The 18,417-nt window shown below is 41.4% G+C and overlaps 2 protein-coding genes across 2 annotated transcripts; both read right to left on the bottom strand.

The window, feature by feature from the left end:
* Positions 1-1,023: 1,023 nt before the first annotated feature.
* On the bottom strand, positions 1,024-10,664 carry nbn (nibrin). The gene is made up of 17 exons (XM_076737109.1): positions 10,542-10,664; positions 9,950-10,071; positions 8,399-8,526; positions 7,940-8,099; positions 7,747-7,850; positions 7,523-7,640; positions 6,017-6,207; positions 5,807-5,907; positions 5,556-5,688; positions 5,245-5,453; positions 4,663-4,837; positions 3,787-4,447; positions 3,563-3,652; positions 3,377-3,475; positions 3,170-3,283; positions 3,033-3,082; positions 1,024-1,153 (listed from the first exon to the last, which is right to left on the bottom strand). The coding sequence occupies exons 1-17, from the start codon at positions 10,570-10,572 to the stop codon at positions 1,120-1,122; spliced, it is 2,520 nt and encodes an 839-aa protein (XP_076593224.1). The 5' UTR covers positions 10,573-10,664; the 3' UTR covers positions 1,024-1,119.
* A 555-nt stretch (positions 10,665-11,219) lies between these two features.
* LOC143325124 (prostate-associated microseminoprotein-like) lies at positions 11,220-12,818 on the bottom strand. The gene is made up of 4 exons (XM_076738027.1): positions 12,678-12,818; positions 12,480-12,590; positions 11,733-11,841; positions 11,220-11,648 (listed from the first exon to the last, which is right to left on the bottom strand). Exons 2-4 carry the CDS (start codon positions 12,586-12,588, stop codon positions 11,474-11,476), a joined length of 393 nt encoding a protein of 130 aa, XP_076594142.1. The 5' UTR covers positions 12,589-12,590; positions 12,678-12,818; the 3' UTR covers positions 11,220-11,473.
* Between the last annotated feature and the right edge of the window lie 5,599 nt (positions 12,819-18,417).

Here is an 18,417-nt window from a genome sequence, read left to right as displayed (position 1 = left end):
CTTGCAGCAGCTGCTGTGAGCAGAAGACAGAAAAGTGCTTTAAGGAAAGGAAGTACATTAAAGGACTGCAGAGGAGACTGGGTGACTCAAAAGTGGAGATAACTCTTGTTATTGTTTCAAATCTACTTAAAGAAAATTGAAAAATATGATCCTAGTACATCCAGGTTGGACACAGCTGTCAGCTACAAGAGCAATTTGCTGCTTAATAAAGCATGGACAGATTTACTGTGTCCATCCATGTACCTTACAGTTAAGTGCAGATTTGTATGGATTTTAGAAAGCAACTTGCAAGTAGTGGTAGAAAATTTGCTTTTAAATACAAAATAATAATCAAAATAATCCCATTGCAAGAGAGAAAAGAACTGTGTTCAAAAGCAAGTCTCCTTCTTCCTTTTTTTTGCCCATGAAAAATGACTTATTACTGCACAATTCAAGCTGAATGCTGAGTCAACTCTCAGCTCATACATGGCACTTGCCTTGAATATGAAGGGAGAGGTGGGGTTCAAGCATCTGCGCAGAAAGGCTCAAAGATGTTCTGGCATGACGACAACTTATCTGAACAGCTTCAGATCTGTACAAGTGCCTGTAGGGTTGGCTCATCAGAGAGTGTTTCGAAAACGGCAACTTGAATCCATTTTAAGTTTCTAGTTCAGCTAAAACCAGGGAACACATTTGGTCTTAACTTCAAAACGAAGGAATAGCTGCTTTAAGCATGCAGAGTTTCGATGCTCTCTTGTACAATTGAAGAGTTTTTAATGTTTTGTATGCCACATTTTTTTATCATTGACAAATAAAAAAAACTATGAGAAACATCTCTGAACGTGAGACTGTTTTGTTACATTGCTTGCTGTCAGTGGCTTAAGGCAGGGCATGAAGACATTTAGAGATAAAACAAAAAGAACGGCAGAACAAAATGTTGGCAAACACTTCTTATCATGTTAGCAGTTGTGAAGCAGGTAAGCTTGTGTTGTATTCATTAGCATTACGATTGAAATACAAATATCAAGAGTTATCTGTCAAATTATCTGGAGTTCCTCTGATAAGGTGTCGATGGAGTATGACATACTTCCCGAGCCTCTGAGATGAATTTCCTTTGTAGGACACTGAGATGAAGGCGTTTCATCTTCTCTTGGATAGTTTGGTGGGATTGTACCTAAAGACACACAGAAGAGACTTTATGTCACAGGTTTGTCCATGCCAGCATGAGCTTTTAACATTCCTCATGGACCATTCCTCAATGTCCTTAGAGGCATTTTGAACAAACAATAAAAACAGCCCAAATTAAGTGCCGTAAAACACAGACAGTGTTTGAACAGCTTAAAGCAAACAGGCTTCCTATAAACCACGTCTGGAAACCTCGTTTAGACCAACCGAAAAAATACCGGATTGTTTTCTTAGCAGCGGAGTCTGTTCCCCGGCTACGCATGACTGACTGAGCATGACTCAGTGATCAAACAGCTCAGGCTTGACACACACACACACACACACACACACACACACACACACACACACACACACACACACACACACACACACAATCAATCTCAGACTGTCTCTTTTCTGCTTAGTCAAAGAAAACACACCGGCGGCAGCAGCAGCGCCAGCTTACATCACCTCTGTTGCCCTGGCAACCGCTGTGACGAAAGAATCACTACGCTCTGATTGGTTAAACTGAAGATAGAGTGGCCCCATATCCATAATTCTCACTTAATTATGTTGTTTGTACCTGATTGCAAAGACTGAGGCCGCACAGACTTTAGACTGTTTTTACCACCTTGACACGAAGTGAGAGACCAGCGAGTCTAGGACGTCTGGACTAGTCTAGTCTACTACAAGAGAGCCAATGTAAAAGGTTTTATTTACCCATATTTCAATGTCCATGAATATGAACACATTTAACAGTCAACAAGGGAAAGTGCTGTAGCTCTTTCTAGCTTCTCGTGAACCGACAAAGACACAAAAGAGGAAACATTTCAAGCTGTCCAGACAAACAATAAACACAGACGGAGACACAAAGTAACACACATGACAGTAACAAGACAACATCCACTGTGGACAGATTCTTAGTTTTATCTGCTGTACTGTTTTATTTTGCATTATTTTCATAAAGAATAACACAAGTTATGACTGAAGAAGCAATTTATACAGTTCAATGACGATTAGCTTTTGGAATTTGATTCGGACGTTAAACTGGTTCGAGAATCGGTACTTTCTGTCACCGGCTACAGAGTACAGAGGTAGGAGGCAGGTGTAGGAGGTGAAAATAGGACTTTCAGTTATTTCCATAAATTTGTTTTTGAAGAATATAAACACATGACTGTGTTTTTGGACTTACTTTGGACATTCTGGTTCTGCTTTTCGACTGCTTGTTAATTAAGAGCACATCATGCTGCTGCCGTATTGGCCTTTTCTCCTTAATCTTCTCCTGCTTTTCATTTGTGCGGCCATGTTAACAGGTCAGACACACGTCATTTAGACGTTCAGCGTGACGCACGCGGCTCTCAGCGAAAACACACAGTGAAAATGATCTGCCAATGGGTTGATAGTCAGACTGACATCACGCATCTTTCACTCCTGTTTCAATGTCCGTATCTGTAGAATATGTTACACACATGACAAAAATATACTTTCTACTTTTACATTTGAGCACACACTTCTTTTTCTGTCTGAACCAAATAGAAATAAAATAGAAATATCAAAGGGAGCAGCACACGACACACGTGTGAGGCACAGCAGCTAAGCGAGGCAGCCATGACGCATAGGTAGAGGAAGGCAGGCATGGCCCAGGTCTGTTAGGTATTTTTCAGGTCAACCGTATTTCAGTTTCAGATTGAGTCAGTATGATGTGTGAGAGAATGAGTCATGTTTTACTTGTTAAATGCCTTCCTAATAACAAAACAGAGGCGAGATGAAACTCAACCTTTGCACACGTGAAAGGTCTTCACGTACGAGCATCCTACCTTTCAACAAAGTTGCAAATGTGTAAACAAAGTGATCACAATTCGTACAGAAAATAAGGTCCAGTTTCTCACCTAAAGAGTTCATCTCCTACAGTCTCGTCCCGTCTGCTCTGACGCTCCTCCTGAAACGAACACAGGCTCAAATCAAGGCTGCAGACGGATCACAGACAGATCACAGACAGATAGGAGGGACAGAGTGACAGCAGTACCTCAGCTGCGTCTTTCAGCCACTCATCCAGCTCGGAGTTCTTTCCCCTGTTGTGAACCAGCAGATCAGACCCTCCAATGATGTGAGGTGAGCGCCTTGCACCTGGCGCGCAGATCTGTCACACGCACACAAGCAAATTTATATGAAACATACGCACACACGGAAAAACATTATGCCTTCATCCATGAATAGGGTGTAAAAAAAGCACCTTGCGGAAACATTTGGTTTTGGGACGTGCAGCCACAGCTAGAGACCGAAACTCCACCGACAGCAACTTTTGAGGAAGGTCCTTGTCAATCTTTGACTCCTGCAAAACAGCACACTAAGAAACCAACCTTTGTCTGATGGACAGTTAATTTTCTTTCTTGCATAGATTACAGTGGAGAGGACTCACCTGGACCTCCTGCTTGACTGTGACGGGTTTCAGAGGAGTCTTAGGCTCTTCTTTAGGCTGGCAAATATCTCCTTTGACAAGTTCTAAATCCTGCAGGAATAAAAAGGACGAAGCATGTGTGTTAATATTGAAACATATTTGTTGTTCTGAGACAGTTTACAGCTCAAACCTCTAAAGTACTGGATGAACAAAACAACACTGACAAACTGACAGTAAGGCCTCACCTCAATGAAAGACGCCTCATCATCGTCAAAAGGCTCGATGTTTTTACTCAAACTGGCAGACGACACTTTGCTGGACTTCTGATAACTTGTCCTGTGTTCTAAAGGATCGTCCTCCTCCGTCTTGATGGAGATGATTTGCTGTTCAGATTTTTGGCTGTGGTTGTTCTGGTAGCCAAACTCTCTCTTCAGGCCCATCTGTGGCTTTTTGTTGGTTGCATCTTCTTCCAGGTGGACCCGCTGCCTCTTACTTGAAGATGAAGTATTCATAACTTGTTTCTTTCCAGCTGAACTGTGTATTACTGGCTGCGCTCGCTGGCCTTGATTATCTGAGGGCTGCTCATCAAAGCAGTCCATATCCTCAGACATGATAGACTCCAGTTCATCCATCTGTATCTCCGCTTGCATCTCCTTTCTCTTTCTGCTCTGTGGCTGCTTCTGGACAGCGTGGGAAGCCCTGTGCGACTGAGCCGCTGACCGTTCTCCAAACAGATCTGCCGATGACCCCGGTGGAGTCTGGGATGTTGCTGCAGGGACTCTGTCTGAACACGTGTATGCGTCTTTGGAAGTAGCTGAGGTGTTTGGTGCCTGCATGCCGATGGACGACTCTGGTACAGGTCGTTTTGGCTCTGACACAACAGCGAAGAGCTCGTCCTCCAAAGGCCTTGATGACAGGATGAAACAAAGATACACATTAGAATGGACTTTCAGCCACTGCAGCACAATTTCTCCAAAAAAAGGTAACGCAGATGTCACGTTACATCAAGAAAGAGGAACATATAGAATAAAAAAGACAGTATCTTTGATTGTGTTGCTTCATTTTTTTAACTCTCCAGTGTGAATCGAACTATGCCGTAGGTGTGCAATGCACATGTTTACCTTTTCTTGCTGACTGGCTGAAAGAAACTGGTCAGGGTTGACTGTTTCTGTGGGGAAGCTTGTGCAGAGATCTTCTGTTTCTGAGGAGACTGCTTCTGGAAGAATGTCTTCATGCCACCACCGGTCGTGAGCTGGGGCGGCTGGGACCTAAAGCCACTAGTGCCTGCACCGAAACCTGCAAACACAATGATTGACTGGTTTGTTACAGCATCAGAGGCATTCAGCTGATGCTCCTATTGTGAGTGAACACAAGGGACAGTTCGGCATTTTGGGAAGTGTGCTTACTTGCTGAGAGGTAGAAAAAAAGATTGATACCACTCTCATATCTGTCCACCATGCCTGCAGCAGGTTAGCTTAGCTTAGCATAAAGACTAGAAACAGGGGGAAAACTAGCCTGGCTCACTGATGAACATGCTATATCTTGGAAGTCATTGAACTATTTGTCTAACAGATAGGTGTTGTGGCCTCGCTGCAGTAACCACTAGATCACCCAAAATAAGTTTAAAACCAAATTAAACCTGAGAAGTGGAGCCAGATACAGTGTAGGAACGCACCAAAGTAAAGCTCCATCTATGCAGCTACCTGTCAGTTTGGACTCTGGGGTCTTCCTCTGTGAGTTTTTGTTCTCTACAATGTCGAACAATGAGCTCGCTGTATCGGCCACGACGCCCTCAACGGCCATCTTCTGAGCTCTGGGTTTGGATCCACGGAGCTGACATGCACTCTGGCTTTGCCTCTTCTCAGGAGTCTCCCCCACTGCCGTCACCTCTGCAACTTCTCTTCGCTCTGTCCTGATAAATAAGACAATTACACACACGTCAGACAGGCTTTCTATAACAAATAGAAGAATAAAACACATTAATGGATGCGTGTCTGTGAGTGCTTGTTGGTACCCCTGTGACGGTTCCGTGTTGACTGCATAAGCTGTGATATTCTGAGATGCTGCCGGTAACACGGTTTCATCCACCGCCACACTTTGTGACATCGAGGCACTCGGGATTCTGGGATTCACTTTTGGTTCCGAGTCTAAGCCGAAAACACAGGCAGAAACAAATCAAAGAAAAATATTTACCCCAGAGAGAAATGATATAGATGGAAAAAAAAAGAAAGAAAGCAGTGGGTTCTTTTCCGTGTGGTCACTCACCTGAGTCTGGAATTGGACAGGATGGATTGCAGTACAGCTCGCATGAAGCATGGATGACAGCCAAACCAATTTCAGACTCTGTGATGACTCGAAGACCCTTTCTGTGTCAGTGGGAGTTTTAAAGCGTTCAAAAATCATCGCCTTGACAAGCAAATTGTGAAAACACACTCTTCACTACTTTTTGACAGAGAAACAGGAGTTTGTGCAAACCTTTGAACGATGTTCTTCACAGACTTTGCCCACTCGGTGGAGGAGGAGGGAAGCAGAGCTTGGGAGCTGCCTGTTGTGCTATCGATCACACAGCTCTGTGGAGACTCCAGCAGGTCCCGGGGCAGAGAGCCCTCCTCCAGCAGCTGACACCTGCCATCTCCAAAACTCACTGCCGCACTCAGGCGCTTCAGCTGCAAACAACAGAGAAGAGCAGCAATGACACGACCACGACTGCTTATCGGTTCTGTGACAGGCTGCTTCACCCACTGATGTATTATGTTTGCTTGCTTTGGTACTGATGCTTCTTGCCTTTGTGCCGCCCGCCCCCTTTGATGCTCTAACACTTCAAATTTCCTGATATTTTTATAAACTCCATCCAATTTCCACAATATTTCACATTTCACAGTTAGTTTTTATCGCGTCCATTTGTGTTTTCTGCATCATGGAAATGACAGGAGCCTACAGCAGCCCCAGCCAAAGCTGAGGGTCTCCTCTCATGCAAGGTCAGTCTGATTGAAGGCTAAAGCCTTTAAGTGATCTATAAATATTTTAGTTATTGTAAAAGCATTTGTTCCAGGAGATATGCTATAGTGCTGTTGTACACATGTACACATGCATCCTCAAACCTGGAAAACTAAGAAGCAGTCACTCAAAATGTGACAATAGATGACTGCAATTTACATTTCAGCTGGCTGCTTAAAGCAAAGACGCAGAAGCTGACAAAGACACACTGCAAATTCCAGTATGTCACTATGGACAAATGTGCAGAATCATCTCACATAAGAGGTTTTTAAAAACACCCATCAGACAACAGAGCCTGTGTTAATAAGCAGGTCAGCACAGATGACTTTGCTGTTCCTGATGAGGTTTCATAACCCGCACATGCCTCTGGTGCACCAGACCTCATCGGGAGGTTCAGACTTTCATCCATGTAAGATTCATGGCTGTGGTATTCTACACCAGCAAACGTGAAGTAAAGACACATCAGTAAAATGCTGAAATTAATTCATTAATTGATCAATAACAACTTATCACCAATTTGTCGGTTGCAACTAAAAAAGGCAAAGATTTGTCTGCTTTCCTTCATAATAAATAGATACTTGTTCTAACGGACATAACTGTTTGGATCAGTGAAGGAACAGTGACAGAGATACGTTTAGAAATATGAATGAATTCAGAAAATGTCTCATCTAAGGTGAAACTAATCATTGGCTGCAGCTCTTGTAAAAACCAGCCAGTCAGCAGTGAGGCTCCCCGAGGATATCAGGACTGCCGACTGCCTGGCAACTGACGTTCAGCTGAGGTTCACGAGATCATGTGACTTTTCATCATTTGGTAAGCTAATGACTGGAAAAACAAGCAGGGCAATTACATGGGATTACAAACGCTCATTTCCATAACTCTCATGTGTTTCGTTGTCCTTGACTGACTATATAACTCATTACCTGGTGGTCTGCAGAGCATGAAAACAATATTAGACTATCACAAAGACAGACGTAGACATACCTGCTTGGCGGTGAGAAATATGAAGGTCTTTCCAGTGAAAAGCTGTTTGCGAGCTGGAACGGCTCCAAGGTTAACCTTCTCTTTGCTCAAGCAGGGCTCATCCAGCTCAGGGGTGAAACTTCAAAGCAATGAACAGCACAGATCAGTTAATGTTTGGTCCAGTGTGGCCTCTGACGTTCAGCTCGTCCTCAGTGGGACCGTGTGGACAAAGCTTTGTACAGTACCTCTCAGCTTTAGGAGGGGGCAGCTTTTGCTGAGCGGCTCTGCTGAGCTCCGAGAAGAACTCTGGCTTCACGATGGGACGACAGCACAGCAGAGCACAAATAGTCTAATTAGGAGAACAGGAAGCAACATCAACACATACTCAGGGACGAACACGTCACATGTGCTAATGAGGATACGCTGTCCGGTCCTGACCTTGATGGTGACTTTAGCAGACGGCATGACCAGGTGGGTGCAGTCCTGAGACCAGCTGCTGACCAGCTTTCCACCCACAGCCAACAGGGCCTGAGAGAGCGACGCCTTGCCGTCACCATCCATACATGACGAACACACCACTGGCTTCTGATGGACCACACTGAAATGAAGCAGTGACAAAGGCTCCTAGTGCAACAGGTTTAGAGTGAGTGAAACTCTGTAACATAATTAAAGAGGGGACTCGTTCATACACAGTGTGATGGCTCCATATTAAAAGCATACGTGTATAAAATATAAAATAAAAATATCTGACTTCTAAAAGCATGCGTATGCACACTTGCAGGCAATGTTCAGTTTATAAGTCACAGTCCACCTGGAAATGTGTGTGCATGGATGAGCGACATGTCCCGCCCTTCACGCACTGGTTTGTGCGTCCGTTATCATGTTTCAGTCACATACCTGAATTTGCTTTCAAACACCCCAAACGTAACACTGTCCCCTGATTTCAGGGTCACGGGCGTGTTCTCTGTCAAGCGCTGGCTGTTGACGAATGTACCATACTTGGAGGTGTCCTTCAGAGTCAGGGTCTAGGAATAAGGGGAACAATTCAAAAGAGCAACTCGTGAAACCATCCTACATTTCTCTGTTCAATTATTCATGCCTCAATGAGAAACCCATCCTTTGAAGATGGAAATGTGTCCTACGCTCAGAAAATCAGTAAGAGATAAAATGGAGACTAAAACCTCGTCTACATGCTAAACAGCTGACATTCAGAACTACAAATAAGACTTGAAATTTGGATTTTTCTGAGTATTACCAGAAAGATAATTAATGTTAGATGTTCTTATGGCACATGAGGTATATGAATGAATCAAAAGGCACACAGCAAACAGAAAGAGAGACAAACAGGCTTTTCATTAGAAAATACACCTGATGGGTTGGTGATGGTTTCAATATGCAACACATTAATGAACCCAAAAACATGAGTGGCCTTAAACTTCACTGTTTCTAACTTTCTGTTGAGCAGCTGAGGTGCAGCTGTACTTTATCAGTCTCTTAAAATATATTTCAGGTGGGATGGCTACTCGAATGAGCGTGACACAACAAATCTCTTATCCAACTAACTGCTGAAGATATTAAAATCTCTCAACAGTCCATTTTATAGAACGAGGCGGTGTTATTCTTGGGAGAGACCACGATTGGACTGGTGCAACAGCGCCACCTGATGTGCAGAAGTGCCATCACACAGGCGAATACTCCCTAAATGAACTCACATTACTCATGTATTTGGTACAGTATTAGAAGGGATGGTTGATACGTTCAACTGAATATCTTGATAATCCTGAAAAATATTCACACCAATATGAGAGAATCTATACAAACTGACAGTTGACAAATGAATGGTCATCGCACAGACCTGCACGGTAATACAAAGTGATGATGAGACACTTCAGTCTAATTTGTGTCTCATCTTATTTGATATTTTTCACTAATTCAAACCAGTGAAAATTATACCAAAGTCCTCACATCACCAGGATGTGAGCTGACTCAAACTCAGGAAGTGATAATATCAAATCAACCCCAAACTCAAGTTCCTGTTTGTGGTGTCGGTTTCCTTTTCTACAGAACAAGGATGGAGGTGTTGGTGCAGGAGGATTAATTACACACACACACACACACACACACACACACACACACACACACACACACATGCACGCACGCACATGCATGCTGCAGAGATGTCCTGGCCTACACACCACACACTACAGACTTAAGAAAATATCTTTGTTTCGCTCTCTACTCATTCTAATACGTTGTTCAATGAAAATGAAAATATGTAAAGATGATGCAAAGCTCATCATTCCCTCTAATAATGCAGAATCAGTATCAGTGAGAATCTCTCTTTGCATCTTGACATAACCTCCAGCTACAGACACGTGCAGTCTTCTGTATGTTTGTATACTGATTTAACTGTCAGTATCTTTGGTTATATTTCCGTCTTCCTCTCACCTGGTCAGCTGCAGTGAGGTGAGCATGAGCCCTGCTGATGGACTGGTCGTTGGACAGGAGGATGTCACAGCTCTTGCGGCCCACCACATATTCCTTACTGGGGAGCAGATAGTGGGTCTCACCTGTGAGTGACAGCAGGCAAGTTATGGACCAGGTCATGGTTCAATGTCTAGTGTTGATTTTATATACATATGTACTACATGGATTTGAATATGTAATCAAACAGTGGCGACGGTATATATGACACCAGCAGACGGTACGCTTTTCAGTGTAATCTGTGAAGGAACAGCACATATTTGATAGATTTGCTGCAAGTCAAGGTCCACCACACATCCACAACCTGCGCGTGAAATGAAACTACTGTTACAGCACTGACACATGGCCAAGGTTCATCACTGCCACGTAGCCTCCACCCAAAGCATAAGATCTAAACTGACATGTCGGTAACAAAACCGTAGACCCTTTATTCACAGTCCATGAGCGCATTTTGCAGAAGCTTGATAGCACAGGTAACATGATGAGGCCAAAAGTTTAAACTTGTTAGCTGTGTGTTAAGCTAGCGTTAAAATGCCGACACGACAGAGAAAGTCACCTCCAGGCTGCAGCGGAGTCAGTATCCACATGTTAATACTTCCTGCTGCTTTTTCTTTAATTCAAAGTACCAACAAGTTAAGAAAAGTCCAAAAAAGGCAAAATGAGTCCATCTACAGCAACTATCAACAGTGAGCGCGCGCCACCGTGTGACGTACAAACACTGCGACAGAGCTGTCCTTTCAAAATAAAATTCAATTTCCTCATTTATCAATTGATCATTTGTTACAAATTATAATTCACCTACTTTTTTTTTTTTTTTTAAACTACATTACATTTATTTAATAACTTTACTTTGCTGAAAAAGTTTTGATTTTTACGTATTTTTGGTTAAGATAAGTCTCCCCATGGGAGAAATTCACAAGCTTTTCCAGTACGTCAATAATTCTTATCTGATAATATGATATACATTTACCTTTGGTACTTTATTATATTTTTAAGAGAATACTTTTTTCCTTGTATTTGAGTAGAATGTGAATGCATGACTTGTACTTCTGAGAGAGTATTTGTACAGTGTGATGTTGCTACCGTTACTCAAGCACTGATCTCACATGGGAGTGGCTTGGAGAGCAAGCAAGCAATAACACAATTAAATAAGGATAGTAAATACCAAAAAAACACATTGAACAAAACCGGAAATTAGACAAACATTGAATATATATTTTTATTCAATCTTGCAACATCAACCAGGAACAATCCAAAAATTCAGACAGTCATCAATAACAAACATCAACACCACAACTTTAAAATGTGAAATTATACATATGAACAAAACGAACAGATACTTCCTGTGATCATTATTTGCAGATTTTGTTAAAAAAATTCAGTACAGTTTAGTCTTTCACAGACCTCATGATAAAACAAAACCATAGTCCCTATTTATTGAAATCACACATATCTTGTTATATTGCTTTTTTTCATTGATTGCTGAGCTCAAAATAAAGGATCATTGTCAGATTTCCACGGCTGGCCTGCAGCTGGTCTGAGACGGCCTCGTCCCCAGAGGCAGGGTAGTTTATGATTGACTCTCATCACTGCGACACTTATACAAGAGTCAGGTTTACGGACGATCTCACACCAGTCCGGATAGTCCACAGGTTTAGATCCACTGCAGGGAAGACCAGAGTTAGAGTTTATATGCTACATTTCAATACTTTTCTGGAGGGTGACACTGAATTTAAAACAAACTCACTGGTCACAGCATCCCACTCCAAAAGGCTCCATGCAGACACACTGGTAACAGTCACTGGTTATCCAACTCTCTCCTATCCCGTACACCTGCCCCATGTGTTCACAGCTCCCTGAAAAGGAAAATATCCCTTATTGTGACTTTCACAGTGGTGGAAGAAGAACTTAAATCATTTTATTAAGATAAAAGTAGAAATATATTAGACTTCAAACAAAAGTCCTGCATTATACAAATCATCCCTTTCATGCGGTTTCATAATTTTGTACATTACAGTTGTGTTATTACTGAGGCATTAAGCAGCAGCATAGTCAGGTCTATTTGACTATTGTGTGTGTTTTTATTGTTTGCTTGGACAAGGCTCCCTTGAAAAAGAGATTTTGTGATCTCAACGGGACGAACCTGGTTAAATAAAGGCTCAACAACAACAACAACAATGATAATAATAATATACTGTTGGGTTGCTTATCATATAAGTATGCATCATATTTCATTAACTGGTCATATGTTGTGAAAAATCCAAATTTGCAAAGAAATTCACAATTACAGCTATCCAATAAACATAGTGGGGTCCTAAACCTAAAAATACACTATCCATAACCCAAGTCTTCACCCTAATGATTTACATTGTGGGAACCCACAAGAAGGCGAGTCCCCACAATGTTACTGCGTACACATGTCCACACAACATGAGTAATATGTGGACACACACACACACACACACACACACACACACACACACACACACTGTACCTTTAGTGTTGAAGAAGCATTCGCCACTATTATACACAGACTGACATGGTACACTGGCACTCAGGAACAACAGTAAAGCCAAAAGCACTCCTCCTGCTGTGTCGGCCATTTCTGAAAAAAGGTGCACAGTAATGAACAAAAAATAAGGAAAAACACCAAAAATATAATAACCAGATGAGAAAAAAAAGCCAGTCTTACCTATTCCCACAATGTGAAATGAAAGCCTTCCCCTGGAGTCTTTCTTTCAGTTCTTCTCTTTCTGCTCCCCTTGCTTTCATTCACCCTCTTGTTGTTTTTCTCCTTCCTGTTTCCCCCCTTTGCCTCTCTGTGTCTCGTCTTCAGTGCCTCTCATGAACTGATGCGCTCTCTCCCCGTGCTCACGTATTTATACTGAAGCGGCACGTCTTTATCTCTGCACTCATTTCGACTTCTTTCTTCGTTGCTATTTGTCCACCCCCTGCCCTGACTCATTAATTCCCATTCTGTATGTGCACATGCACAAACAGCATGCAGAGACACACAAATGAAAACATTATTATTACAATGTTCGTCATTCTCCTTCGTTTTACTGCTTCACAGAAATTGCCCTAGAGTATACAGTGTGCACTCTTTCAGATAACATTTGTCTCACTGGGGGCCATTTGACCCTATCAGTAGATCTCACAGGTGACACCATCCATAGGACAAGCAGCCAGTGGCCTATTGTGCCACACAGGAGCTGCATGTGCGTGAACCCTTGACCCCGTGCGTTACATCCACATGCATCTGTACTTTTCATTTATACTGACCATCAATGAGAAGGATGTTTAAAAGCTAAGTGGAAAATTGACTTTTTTAATGGAGTTTTTTTTGGTTTTTACTGTTAAAATGTAAGATAATCTTTAAAGCAGTGGTGCAGGAAGTATTAAGAGCCTTCATTTAAGTGAAACTAAAAACATTATGGTCTGAAAATACTCTAGATCTGTAATAAAATTGTTCTGTTTCACTGGCAAATACATTTAAAAGCATTTTAATTTAATTCCTTTATTTATTTTGAATCATTTTCCACCACTCTTGTATTGTATTTAAAAAGAGATCCAATGGGTGTTTCTGATGACGACTAATGATCAAATTCATTAATGCACATCAGTTGCTTAATTCAATTTGGTATAGTTTTCTTCATGAATCATTATCAAGCTGATTAAAAGATTCTTAATGTGGTTTTACATGATTCACTGAACGAAGCTTAATTTTCCTATTGAAAGCCTCGTTGACATGAAATGTGTTTGCGTCAGCGTGGGGTTTTTGGTCAGGAGCAGCGAGGGGGCATGATATTTGAAAGCCTCTTGGTTAAATTTGAGGTTATTTTTGTGTTGGAGGATGGGTTTCAGTGTTTTTCCTCTTTGTGCTGGGAGCTTTTTGAATAAACAACCCTGAGAGCTCTGATAACGCACGCTTATGTGGACATGCCCGTGCACACACACAGACACGCACACACAGATTTGTTGGTTACTTGAGGAGATCTCGTTGCCTAGAGGCTTAGTCTAACCTTAACCTCTCCTCAGTGAACACACAGTTCATTTTAGCTTTCAGCTTTAAAGTCAAAAGCTTAAACTGATCCTCAAATGTGACTACAGTTCAGATGAGTCTCATATACTCACTCAGGGGTGAGTTTATGCACTAAACTCAGACGCCCTCTAGTGCTGCGGCACACACACTGTCCTCACTTTTTCCTCTTTATGCTGCTCTGACATATCCACATTTTCCACAGATTGCCTCAGATGGTTTCTGTGCCCCCTCACCTGTCTATCCAATTTCCTAATTGTTGTCCAAATATTCTTGGTTTCAAGAATGGAGTACACATGAGGAAACCTGAAGCAACTGTTCAACGGCCGAGTTACAGTGAAGTTCTGGAGGAAAGCAGAATATATTATCTCGTGATGGGTGGTTGTTGGCGGCATTTCCATGAAGCTTACTGTCATACAGTCACTGATTTGATTAGAAAATGATAAAAGCATGTCATTTACTCACATTAGTGCCACTGATTTTCCTGCCACGTGCTCCTGCAGGCTTGTGCACATTAGGATGTCATTTATTTTGCGTATTTAGAAAATGGACTCTTATATAATAAAATTGAAGAATTCATTGACTGGGAGGGAGGATGTTTCATTAGCTTACAGTCCAAAAGCACGTTCCCTCGATGCAAAATCAATTAATTAAAGTTTAAAAATAGCATCTGAAGCATGAAGCTCGCTATGTATGATGCAATAGGACGTGAATCAGAGATGTGGAGACAGTAATGAATCACAGCAGCCGATGTTAATGTGCCATCAGGTTTTGTTTAAGTCCTGCTTGGATAAAATCACAGATGATGAAAAACTTAATTGTATATGTTCCTATTGAAAAAGAAGCGAATGAAAGCTCATCAAGAGCAGTCACGGAATTAAACCGACAGGAGTGACACGTCATGCTCTGATGTCTTTGCCCACAGGTTGTTCATCAGGTTTGGTTTGTTATGATCCCTGATGTCACAAAGCTGTGCCAGTAAAACACCTGTTTACTCAGGGACCAGGATTCACTTACACACAAAACAAAAAGACCATAATGCCTCAGCTGTCAGTCGCATTAAAAAGATTGGTGTGCACAATGTGTGTGTGTGTGTGTGTGTGTGTGTGTGTGTGTGTGTGTGTGTGTGTTTGACAGAGAGAATGGAAACAGCAAGTACACAGTGAAACTTTACATTCAGGCTCATTTTTAAAATATTTTTATTAAGAGCATAAAGAGAACTCTAATGGTTAATAAATCTTTGTTACTGTTTCACCTTTTCACATTTATTTTAACAGCAAAGCACCTCAATAATAAAAACATACGCTCACACTTTCTCCACAGAAATGAACTGAAGAAATTACAATCAAACTAAACAAATTCAAGAGAACATTACACTGATATACTGCAATATTTAGCAACAGATAATATTACAGCAATTGCAAAGTTCACTGTCCAAAACCATTTACCTGAACATCTGACTTCATGGCTCTTTTTTTCTTAAGTGCAAGGATCAGAAGTCAATGCCAGACTCTGTAGGAATATGTCTGATATTTAGTTGACAGGATAAAGCACAAGAACAACCGAATATCAAACATATCACACAGCCTCTGGCCAGTCGGAGCCCCTGCAGAGCGGAGAGGCCTGTCGCAGACATGAGAGACAGTGCAGTGAGAATACATACAGTGACAAACACTGACAGCATCACACAGTTAGTCGGCTTGTTTCAAACTCAGTGTTGGACTCAGACCCATCCAACACAAGAGGGCTGTGACAAGGCCTTCACTAACACAGGGAGTCAGAGATCGTGTTGGCATGTTAGATCACCGATCAGTGACTCTGCTTGCTCCAGGAAAGATGAGGCAGGATTCTCAGAAAGAAAGAGGATACTCACCAATTCCCTTTATCCAGACACAGCGTCCCCGTGTCCAGTCAGAAAACATCTTGGCAAAAGTGTGTTTGTGCTGTTAAAAAGTTTTTTACAAAGTGATCCACCGATGAACTGCTAAGTGTGTGAGCAATTCTTCTGTGGGACAGCATTTATATATACGACCCTGTGAGTTTGGGAGGGAACCATCTACACTTTGAGTAACACACACACACACACACACACACACACACACACGCACGCACACACTCAGTGCACTATGTAATTAGAGGCATATTGATCAGCTGCTGTGGCCTGCAGCCTTTCCTCCCCACATTAGCCTGATCAATAGCTGTGATGTTCATCCTAGTGTGAGCTCCGTCTCACACAGACACACACACGCACACACGTACACAAACCTGACCGCGTACGCAAAGTCAAATAACTTTCAGTTATTGCCTGTAGGGAGGACAGGCGTGAACAGGTCACCTCACTAAGTCACTAGTTGTATCCTGTTACTAATATTTCCTTTAACAATCACATATATCAAATGACTGATATCTCAAATATTTACCTTCATAAAGATGATTCAGTAAAAGGGCAAGTCAAGAAGAAGGCTGGTGCCTCACAGACAGTAGCATAACAAATACAAGAAAATAAATGTGCAAATATGAATTCCATCCTTTGTCAGCGTCAGCAGGCTTAAAGTTCATTTTTCTCGTACGACTGCATTCTCCATGTTTGGGTTTTAATTTTTTTCCCACTGTGCAGCCACAGCAGAATATTGTCAGCCTTGCATTAAGACTTACAATATGCAAAGTTTTTTTAGACATTTGTTCATTATAGCAGGAAGGCTAGCATTAAATTTTGGATTTCCAAAAGGGAAGACGAAAGTCAAAACTGATCCACACTCGACATGCAGTCCCTCATGGACACGGTGGATGTTGCATGGCTACACTTTTTTCCATCTAACTTCCAAAATCTGACTGAGATTGACAGCAAAAATTTCATGTATGTTTACTTTTGATACTCAGAGTACATTATGCTGCTTTTACTTCTGTACTTCTACTGGTTTTTACTACAGTATATTTTCAATTTTTAACTTAAAGTATTATTTTTCCTCAAATAAAATCCAAACCTGTTCTGTGTGTCTTGTATGTGTGGTACATTGGTCAAAGAGGAAATGTTCTTGGTTTGTACAGTACCTCCAAATGGATGGACATGATTAATATTGATTAATATTCAGAACCTCTATTAAAAGTTTAAGAAAGTCATTGTTTTGGTGCAATTTATTTAAATATATGTATATATACATAAAAAGGTGACCATTGTTCTTATAGACATCTACCAAATATCAGCTGTGCGGAGTAACACCCCTCTGGAACTGCTGGGTTTCTGCAGTCAAGGTGACCTCTGGCTGTCATGAGGACCGGTGACAGTATTATTACTCCATCTGTGTGAAGCGGTGTGGGACTGTAGCACGTGCAGACTTCACATCATCTGTCAGACATGACGGTCAATGAAGAACACAACACTTTCACCTGTGGATGAGTCAGAATGTTTTTGGAGCTGATAAGAGGTGTCTCCTGTATCCAGAACACAGTATATAGAGTTTATAGTGAGAGACAACATACTATTTTTAACACAGAGGTACATTATATGCTGTGTTTCGAATCTCCATACACCATATTAGACAGTCCATTTGATGAACCGCAGCCCTCGTTTATGACATCAGTCAGACTGAATGTCCGCCCTCCGCTGTCTCTATACCCTCTCCTGGTATGACGCTGACCTTGTGAGCCTATTGGGGCGGAATGATAGCCCTCTGATTGCCTAATTGGGAGCCTGGGGGGAGTATTTTAATCTCCAACAGATGGAGGGCAGTGAGAGGCAAAGTGAGAGATGATAATAGAAATATACAATGTAACTATATGAGGATTAAAAAACTTTAATCCTTAGAATGACCAAATATTATATTCGGTCTAATGATTCACTTGTAAGTCTTTTCAAAGTCAGAGTCACTTCCTCTAAATTCACATTGCAATATAATTTCCTTAAAAAAGTCACCACAGCCAAGTCATTCATTTTCACATGCTGTGACTCCATGAGGTGCTATCGAAGGTGGAAAAAACGGTGAAGAGGAGGTTCAAATTAAAAATGATCATTTTTCACATTGCAAAGCAAAATGACCACAGACACAAAATAGAAAAACACTGAATATAATGATCATATAGAGACAATCTCCATGGATTATATTATTGGATAGATGCCTTGAACAATACATTATTTAGTTGAGTTCATCCTATAGACCCTCATCTCACTAAGATACACAGAATCCATCTATTTGTCTTTATCTTTATTTAAATTTTTACTCCTCTGTCTTTTTTTCACTTTGTGTTGGTACATACTTAAAATATGTTGTTTCCTTTTTGTATTTGTTGGAAAAGCTGATTCATGTACAAAAAAGAAGAACAAGAAAATGAGGGAACAGTCATCACCAATATGTATTAATCTAATGCAAAATGATCGCTGAAATCTATTAAATTA

Source organism: Chaetodon auriga, chromosome 8, assembly GCF_051107435.1.
Source record: "Chaetodon auriga isolate fChaAug3 chromosome 8, fChaAug3.hap1, whole genome shotgun sequence".
In the NCBI taxonomy this organism is placed as follows: Eukaryota; Metazoa; Chordata; class Actinopteri; order Chaetodontiformes; family Chaetodontidae; genus Chaetodon; species Chaetodon auriga.
Note: the sequence above shows the minus strand (reverse complement) of the source record. Positions and strands in the feature narration are given on the sequence as shown.